The sequence below is a fragment of the Colias eurytheme genome, chromosome 28, assembly GCF_061535395.1.
Source record: "Colias eurytheme isolate Ceu_HAF_F1 chromosome 28, ilColEury1 Martin Lab GWU primary, whole genome shotgun sequence".
Classification (NCBI taxonomy): domain Eukaryota; kingdom Metazoa; phylum Arthropoda; class Insecta; order Lepidoptera; family Pieridae; genus Colias; species Colias eurytheme.
Window position 1 is genome coordinate 3,534,515 of NC_143007.1, and position 18,746 is coordinate 3,553,260.

The following is an 18,746-nucleotide window of genomic DNA, read 5'->3' on the forward strand; positions in this document are numbered from 1 at the left end:
GACCACACACCAATCGCGTGGTTTCCGCGATCGTCTTCCGCTGATCCTTTCACTATTTACTTATGCATTAACTTAACAGTCGATAACGCTTTAAATCACTTTGATGCTTAGTAACTTAGTTATTACTTGGCTAACTTAGTTATTGGACGTCATTAGTTTCGCTTGATGACTGTTATTTGGAAATACTTGATGAAGAAATTTTACGAGGTTTTATTAAAGTTTTATGAATGGAAAAGTAAGTCTGTATATTATGGTTTACATGTAAAATGTTCAATCGATATTGATGTATTTAAGTGTAGAGATAGATAGGACTGTATAAGTAAACTATGTCTGAAAGAAGTAGATAATATTAACTTAGATTATAAATAAGATACTCAGATAAGCCGTGAATATTAGAAAATGTAATAAATAATAAATAAATAAATAAATATCATAGGACATTATTACACAAATCGACCTAGTCCCACAGTAAGCTCAATTAAGGCTTGTGTTGTGGGTACTAGGCGACGATAAATATAATATTTAATAAATACATATATAGATAATAACACCCAGACCCAAGAACAAATAATTGAGTTCATCACACAATTATTTGCCCTGACCGGGGATCGAACCCGGGACCGTCGGCTCAGTAGGTAATACAATATATTTATGTGTTTTTCTATTCACAATTTAACAAATTCCAAAAAACAAACTATATAGTTAGGTAGGTATGCAAATAGACTTCTGAAACCTACATGATACTAATAGCAATATATTAAGTGAAGTCCCATGTCTCCTAGTGGGGTAAGGGGCAGATGCATTATACATCTGTATCACTGATCGATTTTCTTTAGGGACAAGTAGGTGATCAGCCTTCTGTGTCCTGCCAGACCGAGACATTTTTTTCTCTTCGTCTCCACCGGGAATCGAACCCCCCTCGGTGCTACGCTCACGCGTCAACCACTTGTACCAAGGAGGTGGTCAAATAGCAATTATATACCACGGATTAAAATCATCATACAATATTAAAAGTAAATCGATACATTGAAAGTGGATGCATCAGGCTTGCGCAATCTGCTTTATCAATGTTAACACTGTTACATTATCTGTGCTGTTACCTAACGAGATAATGTTGCCGGCACTTCCGTATTTCGCAATGTTCTCCAATTATTATTAAAAATACGCCTATTCATTTTACGTTTATATTTTTGATTGCCATTTTTTTAAGGAATTTTAGGAGTACCATTTTTATTTCCTGAGGCTATACTTTAGATTAAAGGAATAATTTACACTAATATTGAAATTGATATTTTTGGTTTTATGGCATTCAAATGCTTTATAAATATTATATTTATAAAGCATTTGAATTGAAGCGGTTCGAGTCCCGCCTCGTGATCGAATTTTTTTCTATTCTTTATAAATTTATACACTAATATTTTTAAGAGGGAAGATTGTTTCCTTGATGATTCAAATCGGTAACATTTAGTAAGATTTTAATCAAATTTAAACCAGATAGAGTAGGGCGATCAGTTAGTTTAATATAAAGAAGACTAAAATACGACATAAAAGTTTATTGTTATTATTTTAAACACAGAAGAGAGATTTCAAATATAAGTATGAATATATTTTACGTATAATTGGAAGAATGGGATAAAACTTGACAAGTAAATACAAAATTACGCACTTCTTTATCAGAGGGGATAATGAGGTAGCACTTTTTTACATAAGGCAATGGTTTTGACAACCACTTAGTATTTGAAAGATTCTATAGGTATGTTATTATGATTATTATCTTGTTGAAGTACGATTTAATATACCAACATGTTTTTAAATGCCTACATAATCTTATTCATTTAATTTTTCATTGATATTTAAAAATATCTGTGAAAAATATAAAATGGATATGTCCGTTTAGTTCGGATGTACTATATTGCGTTGATCGTTTTCTCTAGTTAAACAAAATGAAATATGATGGATAATAATCTTAGATCAAATACAGGCATTAAATTATACATAGTCGTCCCTAACCATCGCTAATTCAATGTACCGTTGCGAATCGGAAAATTTCTCCCGCCAAAATGCGTGACGTATCAATGACATATGTCAATGTCAAATTGACAGCGACAATTCGTCACGGGTTTAGGTGATGTCAAAGTGTGCACTTTTTAGGGTTCCGTAGCCAAAATGGCAAAAACGGAACCCTTATAGTTTCGTCATGTCCGTCTGTCCGTCTGTCCGTCTGTCCGTCTGTCACAGCCGATTTACTCGGAAACTATAAGTACTACAGTGATGAAATTTGATGGGAATATGTGTTGTATGAACCGCTACAAAAATATGACACTAAATAGTAAAAAAAAGAATTGGGGGTGGGGCCCCCCATACATGTAACTGAGGGATGAAATTTTTTTTTTCGATGTACATACCCGTGTGGGATATCAATGGAAAGGTCTTTTAAAATGATATAAAGTTTTCTAAAAAACATTTTTCTTAAAGTGAACGGTTTTTGAGATATCAGCTCTCAAAGTCGTAAAAAGTATGTCCCCCCCCCCTCTATTTTTATAACTACGGGGTATAAAATTCTAAAAAAAATAGAGGTGATGCATGCTAATTAACTCTTTCAACGATTTTTGGTTTGATCAAAGTATCTCTTATAGTTTTTGAGATAGGTTGATTTAACTGTAATTTATTATATTTGCTGCTACGGAACCCTTTGTGCGCGAGCCCGACTCGCACTTGGCCGGTTTTATTCATTTTTGTTTATGCTTTTTCATTATGTAAGAGAGGAAAGTTTATTGAGAATGTAAGATGCACAAATATGTGTGTTATAAGGTATTTTTCCGTAGTGTTATTGAACTAACATGATAAGTATGATTAATTAAACAAATTAAAATCGCTTCGTTATAAGCCTATTAGGTATGTAAAAGAGAAAGACAAATAGACAAAAAATAAACATTCGCATTTTAAATACCTTATTAATTCGTAAGATAAAAAGACGATGATTAATATATCACAAATTAATTTCCTATCATTTCAACTTATCTAATTTTACGTCTATTGTCTATGCTTGTAACGGACGTCGAATGATACTTAAAAAGCTATTGCAGCTTGTAATACTATTGTTTGATAAAACTAGGTTTACGATGAGTCAAACTCCGGTATTGCAAAAACTTTGGAAAATACAACATACAATCTATTTAATTAAACATTACACCATAGTTTACGCTGACCTAGATATTTTGGGAATACCTACGCTTTTTTTTGCAATAACTATAAATATTTCTTAAAAAAATTTGAATGACTTATCCGTTTGGGGAATTTTAATTGATCTTGTGTTATAAGATTTAGTTCAAGGCCCTGAGAACTATAGTCTATGTAGGTATTACATTGAATTCTAAATCTTCATTTACTTTTTTGTTTATAGCTAAGCTCCTCCGAATCGGCTAAACCTCAAGAAATTAAATTAATTAAATACCCAAACTGTCTTACCACAAAATACTTTAGATAGGGTTTAACTTTAAGCGCGTGTTCTCTTTAATCTGGTTTTGTCGTATTTCACTTAAACAAATATTAAAGTGACAGATCCCTGGTTTAAAGTTTGACTGTGTTTAAATTGTTTTGTGGTAAAACTATTTTTTATTTTATTTTTTTGTTTCGGTTAATCTGAAAAAGGTCGTCAGCTTATGCAGCTAATAATATATATGCGAAATAAATGGAGGACCCGTGTCTCCTGGTAGAATATACTATACGTATAAATTATTTTAGGAAATTTTATTTTATTTACAGGTAATCAGGCCGCAGAACAGCCTTGCTATGCTATATCGACACATGTTCTCCACCTAATCTAATCAGGGGATTACCATAGTATCATAAAGCAGTAATAATTCCAGTATGGAAAACGATAGCGCTATAGGTCGTCCAGCACCATCACTTTACCACACTACTATGTCAGCAGTATGGTAACTCCCTGGATTTACTAGTTTTATGAATGGCAATATCTACACGCGTAAAGAGTCATTAAAGATAATTTAAATTTTGAAAGCGTATCACTTTACATGCGTCATAAATACGAAATTGATTTTTTTTTGTGAAGGTCGTTTACAGTCTAAAGTATTTTAATCATTCCTTGACCTCTAAAATAGGTTCTAAAATAAGTCTTCTCGACTTAATCTAATTTCTAAAAATGCTAAATAATTATTTCATACACATTTTCTTACTTAAAATATATGCTATTACTTGTATACGTAGTATATTATTATTAGTCTGTGCTATTACATATTTATCCGTTCTAAACTACGTGGGTATATTCGATGAATCAGTTAATCAATTAATTCGTAAAAAAAGAAAACTTACAGCTTAAAAATATTATTTCAGTTTTTACTTTTTACTCTGTGGCCTGTGCTGTGACTGAGTGCATTTCATAGTAACAAATTTTTACAAATGTGTAGGTACATACATCCATACTAATATTATAAATGCGAAAGTAACTCTGTCTGTCTGTATGTTACTCAATCACGCCTAAACTACTGTACCAATTTTCATGAAATTTGGTATGGAGATATTTTGATACCCGAGAAAGGACATAGGCTACTTTTTATCCCGGGAAAATGACGCAATCCCGGAAATCCCACGGGAACGGGAACTATGCGGGTTTTCTGTGACTGCGCGGGCGAAGCCGCGGGCGGAAAACTAGTATACATATATTTGTTTTTTTTTCCGTATGCATAACTACTCACTACTCAGAAATGTGTTAAAATATAAGAGTTAAGCTTTTACAAGATGCTTTAAAAACAATTTAAGTAGGCTTGGGATGCAGTTAGACGTGACGGATTAAGGATGGTTAAACTTGCGATTTATATATTAAGTAAAACTTATTTTTTCGTACTTAAATGTGTAAAATTTATTATTTATTATAATTACAGAGGTCGGATTGTATGTAAAGGGTGTTCCTAAACAGTACGCATTATATATAAAAATACGTAACGACTTATAAGTCGTTACGTATTTTTAGGGATCCAAACCACAAAAGGAAGCACTGATAAAGGAAAAATTGCGAAAAGTTTAAACGGAACCCTCGGTCCGCGAGTACGGCTCGCACTTAGCCGATTTTTAACACGGTAATGTTCCCACATTTTGTAAGTTAGCATAAAAATTAAATTAAGATTCGATATTTAGTTCGTTTATGCTTTGACAAAAAAATAAATATTAACTACATTATCGATATTTGACTAGATTTTTATAAGTTACATAATTTGTTATTAAGGTGATGAATTAATTTTTCTAACATTTACGGCCCTTTTTAAACCTTCGTAATTTTTATATTATTAAAGTTGTCGTGATGAAAATTCTTGACAAGAAGGTTCAATAGTAACACAATACGTCTACCGTTTTAGAAACATGATTCCATGATATTTTCTCGATAGAAAAAAGATACAAAGTTCTCATTGTTATTTTTTTGTAATCTCTGGCATCTTCAAAATAACAAACGTAAAGTTACGACTTTTTGGATATTAACTATAAAATATACAACCTATACGTCTACCGTGTTAGAATTTTGAAATATGCGATGGTTTTGAAATAAACAAGAAATACTTGAAATTAGCGCCTGACCAGCCAATATAGCGAGAGCCGCCCTGTACCTTCCTACCCCGATCGCTGCACGAGTCATTCCCGCTACGGCCGTCACACGGGGAACTTGTGTCGCTTGCGCAATCGTAAAAAAGGGTGACAACACGATAAGACAAAATGAGACAAATGGGGACAATAAAGAAAATAAGAAGAAGAAACAAAGGTTGGAGAAAAAAGAATGCTTACAATTGGAACAAATTAATGAAGTAAGTTGGTTTTATTTTAAATTTGATGATAATTGTATTATAGACGATGTTTGATATGTACCCCTGTTTTAAGTACATAACGAATGTGTAAGATTTTTTCATTATATATATATTTTGCATAAATAATCTTTTCAGAAATCCGGAATCCAGAAGGAAAATAAACCCACTGATTGTTCACAATGTGAACCCACTCCTTCGTAAGAACCTTTATTCAGTCAAAAATGTATGTTATCAACGCTCTACTGGTTTTATCGCATGATTCCATTTTTAGCAAAAAGCAACAAAGTGCAAAGAAATAAAAAATCATGGTGAACTTAGTGGAAGTATGGTGGACGTAATATGGAATTATGGAACAGGAGCTCGTTGGAGTAGTATTATATTTTAAAAAAATACGAAAAAATTTCAAGAATTTCTTAGTAGGTGGTAGATAAGTATGTTGTATAAAGAATTTGATGTTGATATTTATTTCATTTATACTTACTACACCTGTGCGGGAAATTGCTTAGTACTAAAACCGGTTTATATTCATATTTACATAGTAATGTGAGTTTTCATTTCGAAAAATTTTGTGTAAGTATATTAAATTGAGTTCCTGGGTGATCTGGAAACACAATTGGGCCCGGAGGATGGCGCTGCAGTCACTCCTCCTAATCACATGAACCGATTTGGATGAATATTTGTGTGCACATTTCATTGTTGTGGGATGATTGGTTGATTCGTTTTCACATTAGCTAATATTATCTATTTTCGTTGTTAGAAAGTAAACTTAATTTAATGTTTATAATACATTATTATTGGTATAAATAAGCCAGTGTTCGTCTCACATTGCTCTGTACCTGCCTACCTATCCTACCAGGGCCTAACTTTGTTCTGGCTATTTTATTTTGATTATTTGTAATGAATAATTACAATTATAATAGAGTGCAAAAAATAAATACATGCGTCAATATATTTTGTGTTTTTTTTAAACAATTTTTTTATTTAAAAAAATATCATTCCGACCGCGGCTTTGCTCGCGTGGAATTAGGTTATATCGTGAATCCTGTTTTATCCCACAGAAGTGTTCAGTTCGGATAAAAAGTATCCTATGTGTAAATCCAGGCAATTAGCTATATTTTATCAAAATTGGTAATGTAGTCTTGACGTGATTAAGTAACAACTAACAAAAAAATATACAAATTAACATCCAAAGTTTCGCATCAGTTTTACTGTATTAGCGATATCTTCCACTCTTGACTTTGACTGAGAAGAATTAGGGTTTATAACTTCTTTCAGAAATAGTACCTTTCATTTCTGGGCATGATTTAATATCTACGTCAGCATCAAATTATATCTAAATCAATTCGGTAGTCCGCGTAATTAGGTACCATTTCATTTTTTCAGAGTAACAATATTTTTTGTTATTTTAAAGATTATTTATAACCTGTATTATTTTGTAATAAAGTAAACATTACGAAATAATAATAATTAATAATTATTAATAATGTCTAAGTAGTTGTTAAAAAGAAGATAATTTTGTGTTTATAAGCAAGAAAATAAAACCAATAAATCAACAATTAAATATATGTATAACAATATTATAACTGTATGACGACTCCATACATGTTTGTCCCGAGTCGGCCAGCGGCAGCGCGGCGAGTATGCAAGAATGACTTCGCGCACACCCGCGTTCGCGATAGCGAGCTATTAGACTCCGCCCGCCAAGCAGTGGATTTTTTTTTGTGTATCGTCTTAATAGGGTTATGCGATAAAATATGTTTTTTCTAAGCCTAAAATTATTTTTATAATAATATATTGATCAGTAAGTAGTAATTGTTTATACACTAACTGTGTAGGTATAATCTTTGCGGTCACAGCTCGTTTAGAAAAAATAAATAAATTTTCATAAATTAAATTTAAATAACAAGATTGGTTGCGATCAATAAACAAGTTTTTGCATTTTAAATATCTAATAATATAAATAATCATGTGGTTTGATGACCTAAATTACTTTTAATAAGACTCACTGGTAACGCATCACTACATAGTATAAAACAAAGCCGTTTTCTCTGTCCCTATGTATGCCTAAATCTTTAAAAATACGCAACGTATTTTGATACGGTTTTTTTAATTAGATAGAGTGATTCAAGAGGATGGTTTTAGTATATAATTTATTAGGTTTTAGACAAAGCGGGTGAAGCCGCAGGCGGAAAGCTAGTTTTATACAAACTAATCAGTCAATGGACTGTAATTTCTTCGTAGCCTAACCAACGTATTTTTACAAACACAAAAAAGCTACAAACAAACGTGCGACTTTTTAGTCGCAGCGACTTATAGTCGCGCGTGTACACTACCGCCTACCACACGTCACGCACTGGCGCCAGTGAAAGTGCATTACACAATCATGTAAATGAATCACCTTGAAGATTTTGGGATAAAATGTGCCTTTTTATACAATTAACACTAATTTGTTGGACGTAGTAGGTATACGGATGTGTTGATGTTATTAAAACGTAAATATTTGTTACGATTGAAGTATTTTTTTTTTTTATTATAAGTGTTTTTGTATTTAAGTAACACCTATTTTATAAATAAACTATTAAAAATGTTATGTTTGGTTGTATTCGGGACGAATTATAAATATTGTACTAATTATAAAGGGCCTTAGTTAGCTATTTATTTTTTGTCTGTTTAAAAACGAATAGATTAAAATGAGCAATAATTTCTATAACAATTTATTAAATTCAGTTTGCCACGTACACGTTTTCACCTTGTATAATAATTTAATTTACATTATTTTCTTGAAGATTGTATGATACCTACTTATGAAGAATCAATATTTACGAATGTTTATAGTATGTAGGTAATGATGATAACCCAGTCTTCGATTCTAGACGAGAAAAATAAAAATAAAATAACAGTTCTCAAACAATATTGTAAAACGTATTTGCCGTATAACATAGATAATATTTTTTCCGTACATTGTTTTTATCTGTATTTGAATCTACGTAATAATCTATACGTATCGTGATAAAGCCAATATGTCTTATAAGACATACCAGTTCGACATGAGTTCGACGACATCCACCAACCCGCATAGCCGATGATGATGATGAATATTTGTATCTACATGATATTAAAAGGGCCTTATTAAAATGATGAACGTTAAAATTATGATAAACAATATTATTTATTATTTTATGTTAATTAACCAAAACCTACTTTATTTCGTATTTTGAAATAATAATAGCACCTAATGAAAAATATAAAATTAATTATAGGTACTTATGTAAAGAAATACACAATACACAAAATAGTATGAATAAAATTTCCATAAACATAAAAAGGCATGAAAAACTTGGGAAAATTGCATAGATAATAAAAAAGTAATTATAAATATAAATAAATAAATCCACTTACCTTCAACCTGTAGAAGCATGCAAAGAAAAGCATATATTTTATTAGTACTGTAAGTAAATATAATAAATAAATAGATGTGAGGAAGCAAGACATAGTTAGAAGAGCTAGAAAGATATATATTTACATTAATTGTACCTGAATAATAAAATACCTGAAAATTATCTGGAACTTTCCTACCTATGTCTTGCCGCACGACCACATCTGAGCTCTGTTAGTCCGTTAGGTCCAATTTCTAGGACTTAGTCACACCGTTGCGTAATTCAGCATACATTTTCAAAATAATCGTATTGTTTCAACATTTTTAGTAGGTAAGTATAGTCTTCTTTTTCGGATATAAATGCAACGTAACTTTTACATTTAAAAGTGAATCTTATCTCATTAACAATAGGTCACATTTTAAATGAATCATTAGATAACACAAGAGAAATTTGTTAAGTGCACAAATGTCAGCTAGGAAGCAATTTAGGTCCTAACAAGAATCATAAACGCTGAGATTACTTTGACATCCTCAGAAGCAGGAACTTAATATTAAATTCATATTAATTGCATTTCTCGGTAAACTTTTACTTTCACACGTAATATAATATATTTACAAAATAAATATGTATTCACTCATAGCAATTATACGTCTTTGTATTGTACAGATAACATTATTTGATAAATTATTCATGATACCTATAATGATTAAGAGCTTTTGAATTGGTTCAAAACAAACTCGTTTCTATTTATATAATTGAGTTTAAATTATCATATTGATGAATATCTGTGAATTAAAAAAGAAACATCGATTATATTATTGGTGTTACGCAACGGTGTGACATACATCCAACTGAATTAATTGTTGACTTACTCTCGTCATTTATAACGGGACCATAACTGAATCCTTCGAAAGGCGATTCGATACTATTCGAGTCTTGCACTCCAAGGAGACCAGATTTTGCTACTCTGTGGCAGCAACTCTTAAGCAAACCACCACAAGAACCTTCTAGAAGCCCGCCCTTCATCCAACAGGCTAGAAAGAATTCACAAGTTCCTCCTTGCGGACAAGCGTCCTCATATTTTCTGTCTTTCTCAGGTAGATCCGTCACGGATTCTAATATTTTACTATCACTTGGTATACTATCTAAATTCCTCCCTTGTCTATAACTATTTGTACTCTGTGGCACGTTTTTTGTACTGGCAACATCCTTGATTAACTGATTAATTTTCGATATCTGTGCATCGGATATTGGCTTGAACTCTGGCACTTCTTGCGTCGAGTTCGGATACTCGTAAGAATTTCTTTTTATATATGGCAGCTTCGTTTCTGTTTGTACGAACATTGGTTTTTGTAGCTTAAAGGGCATTTTTTGTACGTAAAATGTTCTCGTTTTAAACTCCATTCGTTTGTAAATTTTCTGAGCTCGATGTGGGTCGTTGGCATCTGTTTGAATTAAGAAAAAAAGATGATTGAATTTTATGTTTGATTAGAAAGTGATTAAGGATGAAACCAACACCGAATGAAACCAATTGTAATATGTACAACAACTTAAGCTTAATAGAAAAACTTTAAATTTTATTTACATAAATTAAATAATGTATTATGCATCGAGATTATGTTGACTTATATTTATATCAAATGAAACCACATAAAATAGTTTAAAACTACGTTCCGTTTCTTATCTTTTATTCTGTTTAGTTAAAAAATTTAAGGATTTCTGCTTTAGTGAATATTTTCTAATATACTTTAATTCTTGATTTAGCTTTCATTGTCACTAAAAAGGACAGAATTGGATGAGCCTCTTATGTTCGTTCGTATCGGTATTATCTCCAAATGTATAAAAAACGAAAGTATGTATAGTATGTTACCAAATTTAACTTGCTGATGCTATAAATATATCCGAACATGAAAAAATATTTTAGAATGTTTATATTTAACGGGCTTTCGGCATTGAACTATCCTAATTATATTATTTTATGGGCAAAAGATCCTCACCTAAAATTTGTTTGAAATCTCGTGAAGGACACTATTGCAATGACTCTACCTAAGTATTTACGTCTGTCTGTATTACTGTTAAATTATTTACTTTTTATGCTAAAATAATTCATTATTACCTACCCAAAAGTTGTTTACAAAAAACTGAATCTGAATTATAAGCATCTAGTATTTTATTACTGTTTCTTTTTATTATATCGAAAAGCAAACGTGCTTACGTGTATGTATTATAATTTATTTATTATAAGTAGTTTAATTTATTATAAATAATGTTGTGCACCATCGACCCACTATACGACGTAATTCTCATGATCTACCCAAGTTTGCCTGGAAGAGATCGCTGCATTAGCGGTAAGGCCGCCTTTTTGTACGTATTTCTATTGTTTGTGTTTTTTGTTATTATTTTGTTACTGGTGCAAATAACGTGTTCATTCATTCATTCATTCTTACGTGCAGACGCGTCATCTGCTTCCATAATATCGTGATTGCCTCTACTCGCCCATTGCCCACTGTAGAGGGCCTAAATGTCTCGTCCGTCATTGTAGGGTTTTTAAATAATCGCCGTAACGGCGGCAAACATCGACGATCATTTGTTGGGCCAGCGCTCTTAGGCATAAACTAATTAAACTACATAACGAATGTGTTGCCGTCCTCAAAAACTAAAAGTTACCACAGACGTAAGACCTTCACCAAGACTAGACAAGTATACAGTGTTGTGCATAATAGGACGAAATTATCGATAGTAGAGACGAACGCTAAACGGATTGTGCAATCGTTAGTACTTTTCTCGGCCGGTAAGTGGGCCTGTAGCGTCAGCAAATTACGTCAAAAATAAAAAAATAATGTTTTTTTTTGCTTCTACGTATATATGTATTTTGGACACGGAAATTTAAATGATGATTGTAGAAATTGATATTTTTGGTTTTAAGGCATTCAAATGCTTTATAAATATAAATTTATAAAGAATAGAAAAAAATCGATTACGAGGCGGGACACACATGATGATTGTAGATAATATAATATAATGAATAAAGCAGTGTAAGTCCTTATCACTGACTTTCACGCGAATCGGTGTGTGACAAATAACGCAAAACTTAATTTTTAATTTAATTATTTTCATTTTTGGTTAATATTAATAAACAAAAGAGTAAAAAAGTCTTTAATTCAAGACTGTTGTATTATTATCGCAATGATTATTTTATGCTGTCTTACGTATTTCATTTAGGGCCGATTTTTCAATGCTTGGATAAAACTTATTCGTCGAATAATGTATAAAACTACCATTTTAAAAACGTATTCTAATTGCCCGTATTTGACAGTTTACGTGACATTTTAATATTATCGTGTAATACTTTATTGGACGGATAAGTTTTATCCATTAAGCATCGAAAAATCGGCCCTTAATATCTAAAAACTATTCATCATAAACAGCCATATTGATTGAAAGAGTTCATAATTATGTCAGTAGAGCGTGAAATATTGTGTTCAATCCTCAATTTAATCTCCTGATTGAAAATTATATCATTTATTTATTTATTTACTCTTTATTGTACAACATATTAAAATGAAAGTACATAAAACAAAACCATTTAAAATGTACAAATGGCGGCCTTATGGCTCAAAGCCATCTCTGCCAGGCAACCTTCAGGCAAAGGACAAATTCTCAATTCTCGAAAAGGTTCTCAATTCGACTACTTTTTCGGTTATTACCGTGGTGAGAAGGTCATCTTAATGTTGAGAATTTTAAAGGTAGTTACGGATATATTACAATTTATCGCAAGAGGAAAAGATACTTTTGAAATATATCTCGAGGCGATATAGTTGGAAAATCATGTTCATATAAATAAAAGCGAAAGTGTAGGATTTTCCTTTTATCGTAATATGCAATGGATACGCTGTATAATATACATATACATAAGCTACTTATTGCAGGTCACAAGAATATTACTGGTATCAATAGATATATGTTACTCAATGACGATGAAATGGCTGAACATATTCGGATGAATTTTGACACACTGATAGATAAGTGATTACACACAGGAATAGAATATAAGCTTTTCTATCGGAACATTGCATTATTTTTAATTCATATTTAAGTAGTTACACTATTTTAATTTAGAACATGTATATTGTATAACATGAATTTGAATGTTTAGGTTTTTAAATTCAAATGATTTACAAATACAATAATTTTAATGTAGGTATAGAAAAATGTATTACATATATGTATAACATATATATATATATATATATAAATGAAACCCGTTTCGCGTTGTCACTTGTCACGACATCACGCGTGAACGGGTGGACCGATTTCGATAATTCGTTTTTTATTATATTCCTTGAAGTACGAGGATGGTTCTTATATAGAGAAAACGTAAAAATGTACCACGGGCGAAGCCGGGGCGGACCGCCAGTAGCTTATAAAAATGATAAATGATATTAAAGTCCTTACATGGAATATAATAATTGAATCTTTGTTCTATTCTTGAAGTGAAATTCACCTAGATGTACGTGCTTGATACTGTCTATTATTTATTCACTAGTTTCTCCCCCTGACTTGGAGCGAGATAAAAACGAACACAATTTATATTGCGGAAAGTTCCTGGATTTAATGCTGGAACTAAAAACAACGTTTATACTTCCGAAGATTGTGTTTTAAATCCGTTTTTTTGAAGTGAAACTTCTTTATCGGGATTGGAAAAAAATTTAGTGTAACATTTTTGCGTTACGCGTGACATAATCCGTTACGCGCCATCTTCTTACGTGTGTAGGTACACTAGTACATGCACACATTTTTTTTTATAAGAGGAGGCAACAGAGCAGACGCGTCACCTGATGTTAAGTGTACTGCGTCGCCCATAGGCACCAGTAATGCCGGGGACATTGTCAGTGCGTTGCTGGTAGGACGCTCTATTCTTGAAGGTCCCTAAGTCGTAACCGTTTGGAAACACCACATCCGTGAATACATACGCCTAAATAGCAAACATATTATATACTAGCTTTCCGCCCGCGGCTTCGCCCGCGTTTTCAAAGAAAAACCCGTTCCCGTAGGATTTCCGGGATAAAACCTATCCTATGTCCTTTCTCGGGTATCAAAATATCTCTATACCAAATTTCATGCAAATTGGTTCAGTAGTTTGAGTAACAGACAGACAGACAGAGTTACTTTCGCATTTATAATATTAGTATGGACTTTGTCTTTATATGAAACATGATTAAAACAAAAATGTGAAATGCATCTTTTCTGATATAGCTTTTTGTTATAACGGTTAAACAATTAAAATTTAAAATGTTAATTAGGTAAGTACCACGTACTCACAATCTATATTATTTTTTACGTTCAGTTAAGATACTATGCAAGACAGACAGACATATAGTTTGGACACAAAAGAATTAAAAGAAAAAACCTACCTATAGTCGAAAGTAGAACCACTTTTTGTTGCAGCTCGTTAAAAATAACATCAAAGTTGAATCATTTAAATAATATTAAAACGAATAAAACATATTTTGATTACTTCAATTATACTCGTATATAAATTTAATTTTCTTCGAAAAATAAACGGAGGCGAGTAAAAACTAGCTAAACGCAACAGAATAATGCACCCGTGTCAATGACATTGCAGGAAAGAGATAGAGCATACAGGAAATAGGTAAATGAACGGGACGAATACACGTTTGTGTGTGCGTGCTTACAAGCGACAGTGAAATCTTTCTTTTAAGGGGAAGTGGTGTGGAATATTGTTAACCAAAACAACAAACTGTTAAAAAAGTGCATTTGCATTTTGTGTTATTATTATTTAGAAAACAAAATTAATTTAATCAGACTTGCAAAGGTCTAAATTTAATTTTGCATGCTTTATTTACTCTTGTATGTATTTAAAATTTGATTTTTCCATGATTTTACTACTACTACTCAACTTTAACAAAGTAGACATTTTAAACTAACATTGATATGCTTAATTTTAAGTACAATCATATTGTATAGTTTAAATATATAGAAAAAACTACTGCGATGCCTAATTAATCTTAAAACATATACCTAATTAAATTTTATCAAAATTATTACCTTACTTTTCTCCATGAAAATAATCTAATTTATTTGATTCTCAATATTTTCAGTGGTCCCAATATTTTCACTTAAAAAATAAATAATATTTTTAATATAACTTATCCAATATCCTCCCCTTAACACACGCCGCGTAAACCGAGTTGCAGTGACATTATAACGGTGAAGTAAATTTATGTACCTACAAACTAATTTGTATAAAAAATACATTATTTTAGATAAAAATCACACATTAAAATAGTTACGAGAAACACTCTTATTACCAAAGACCTTTTTAAATAAAGATAACATTTTGATTAGGGATAAGGAAGCATAGACTATAAAAATACCTACAGATAAAAAATATTCCGACCATAGACAAAGAATGTTTATCCGGGATAAATGTAGTTGAAAAATAACTTATGATGGAGAGAATATAATGTTCTTAAAAAACGAGATTAATCTTTTTCTAACTTCACCTGCATTTGGATAAAACATTGATCTAAAATTTAGATTCTAAATAATCGCAATATGAATTATTTCTCGTGTTAAAACTACGTTGCATAAATTTAATACCTATGCTCGACTTTACAGCTATCGTGTTGAAACTGTTATATTATCTATATTAAAATTGTCTAATAGGTATCGTAAACTATGAAAATGAAGGGAAATAATTAATTTATTTCCTCATTCGGTTCAATTATAATATTTCAATATTATAATAATAAATTGTCTTCACCGTTCGCTTCGTTAAAGTAAATGTAGGACGATTAAAGAATATGCGATAATTGCATGAAATTATATGGAACGAATTCTTTCTCAAAATAAAATGAAGTTCTGTATTTGGCCGGAACTCTAAACCATAAAAATACATTGCAAAATAATATTTTTATTTGAAGTCCGTTAAATATTATAGTTAAATTAAATTTGAAATGAAAATACTTCAAAATCCAGGTGGAGTCAAACTTCGATTGATTTTATATAAAAAATACATACAGACAAACATTCCGTTTTTGGTTTCTCATCCTTTCTGGTTAATCTCTAAAACTAAAGATGGATTATTTGTCTGTGGTATTTCAGCTTTTACCGCAATCTCAACTACTCTTTCTCCATAATATAATTCATATTTATTACCATAAAAATTATAAAGTTCACCTACAAAACAAAGCAGAGAAATCCCTCCTAGGAAGTCGTCACACAGGTCACCGATACTGAACCTACCCATACTTATATAATATATTACGTGAATATAATTATCAAATGTCACTGAAACTGGTCATTCGGAAGTTAACCAACTTTGAAAGGAGGTCGTTTATGCTATATTTACGTAAATTGGTTGTTTTGTTTTGGTTGGGTTAGCTTCCATATGAATTTTGACGATAGTTTGAGCTTTTGAATGCTATATTTTAAAGACTAATAAACTTCACTGTTTCTTTAAATATCATGCCAGTAAGGTGAAATTTTATTTTTTAGAAATACTAAGTTTAGTAGCTAGTATTAGAATAAATAAATAATATACAAAATTAAATATACAAATATACAAAATTAACGAATATACAAAATTGCTACTTCTGTAAGTTATAATATTATCTCTATTCTTTGCCTTTAATCTCTCTAAATACATTTATCTCGAATATATTTTAAAATGTATTATTTACATTCTATCGCAACATCAACTTATAACAAAACCCAAAACCATCTCTTTTATACTCTGTACAAAACGTCAAAAAGCGGCACAGATAAAAAATAGTAATACCATATCGAGTCTACACACTATGCTAATATTTACCTCTTACTTTCACCGTCAAATTGCATATTTAACCAAAATGTTTGCTATAATGGGCTGTTATTCGCAATTTATTCGTGTCATGAGTCATGACATTATGGCACCAATTATGAAGAAAAAAATGTTTGACATATGTAATACACTCGTATTTACCAGAGCCATGCTAATAGTAAAGAAAACATAACAATTGTGACATAGTATTGTAACTTTTATCAGATACCTAGCTTTTATTTTTCAAATTTATTAATAAACTAGCAGTCCGCCCCGGCTTCGCCCGTGGTACATATTTACGTTTTCTCTACATAAAAACCATCCTCGTACTTCAAGGAATATAATAAAAAAATTATCGAAATCGGTTCAGCCGTTCTCAAGTTATGCGCTTACCAACACATTTTGGGATTCATTTTTATATTATAGACTACATACTTTAAGCAATGTTTTCCAAACTATGCACATGAAATTGAGCCTAGAGTAGTAAACGACTCTCTTTGGTCGAAACATTCATAATATTCTGTTTACAATTTACATTAAACGTGATATAAAAACGATATTAAAATAAATAACAAAAAATCCATCTTTAAAAATTATTTTTGTAGTGTGGAATCTAACACTGAATCGCAGATAAAATAATAAAAAAAATAAATAAAAATAGATCATTTAGAAGAATCTATGTTACAATTATTTACATGCATAATCAAATTTTATGAAAATTTATCGATACATATCATAAAAATTGCCAAATGAGTTGGTAAGCGCAAATCTCGAGAACGGCTGAACCGATATCGTTAATTATTTCTATAAAATATTCCTTGAAGTACGAGGATGGTTCTGCGAGAAAACGTAAACATATACCAATAAATAGTAGGTACCTAATTTAGTTACAGTACTGTTATAAATGGGAGACTAAACTATAATACCGTCAATATTATAATTTATATTATGATCTGTGGTACCGTTACGATAATATATCGTACGACAGCTGTATGAACGTTGTGGAAATATTTCGGTTACGCAACTTAAACTTTAAGCATACGAAATATACCGTTAGCGATAACTTGTCTCATGTCTTATAAGTTGTAAGCTTCAATAATGTATTCCTGGGGCCGCGGCCGTCTGATCTGATGATGACATCTGATTCCACACAGATTACGCCGTGAATTGAACTGACTGGCAAATTAGAATAAAATATAATCATGTAAATATCTCTTAACGAGTTAAATTTTATAAAGTTTTCATTTCAATTTTAACTCTTAAAAAATAATTAGAAGAAGAATTCTCTAATAAGCCAAGAATTTAAAAATTATCTTAATGAAGATCTTGAAGGAAAATTATCTTGTTCTAATCTTTTTAAACTCTGTATTGTATATTTTTACATTTCTTTTTCACGACAAAAACCCCACATTTTTTGTATGTTCTAGTTAATTTCTTTACTAAGATATAAAATCAAGGTCATATCGTATTTAATTTACATTTAATTGAGTAAAAATTCACTTTCTCCAATCTTAGTTGTAGAAAATATTTTTAAATTCGTAAAATTTATTAAAACTGCTTCACGTTGCCCCCTTTCTATTTCATATTATATTTTATTAAATAAATGTATATTCCTTATGTATCCTACCTTTATTAACTACTTTGGAGTAAGGCGACGACTTTGAATCTTGCTAAAGAAGTTTCCCTTCTGACACGTGTGCCCGGCACACACACACACACATACAAGCTCTT

At 31.1% G+C, this 18,746-nt stretch overlaps 1 protein-coding gene and 1 long non-coding RNA gene across 3 annotated transcripts in view; one reads left to right on the forward strand and one right to left on the reverse strand.

Moving 5' to 3' along the window:
• LOC149896548 (uncharacterized) overlaps positions 1 to 18,746 on the reverse strand; it is a 42,613-nt gene that overhangs the window by 18,190 nt on the left and 5,677 nt on the right. For both annotated transcript variants that reach the window (XM_090117596.1, XM_090117595.1), the window contains exon 2: positions 10,063 to 10,635. In XM_090117596.1, the coding sequence (XP_089973722.1) occupies positions 10,063 to 10,635 (573 nt within the window). The remainder of the gene's footprint in view (positions 1 to 10,062; positions 10,636 to 18,746) is intronic.
• Positions 5,449 to 6,543, forward strand: LOC149896549 (uncharacterized). The gene is made up of 3 exons (XR_016458315.1): positions 5,449 to 5,813; positions 5,949 to 6,010; positions 6,085 to 6,543. It is a non-coding gene; the product is annotated as an uncharacterized LOC149896549 (long non-coding RNA).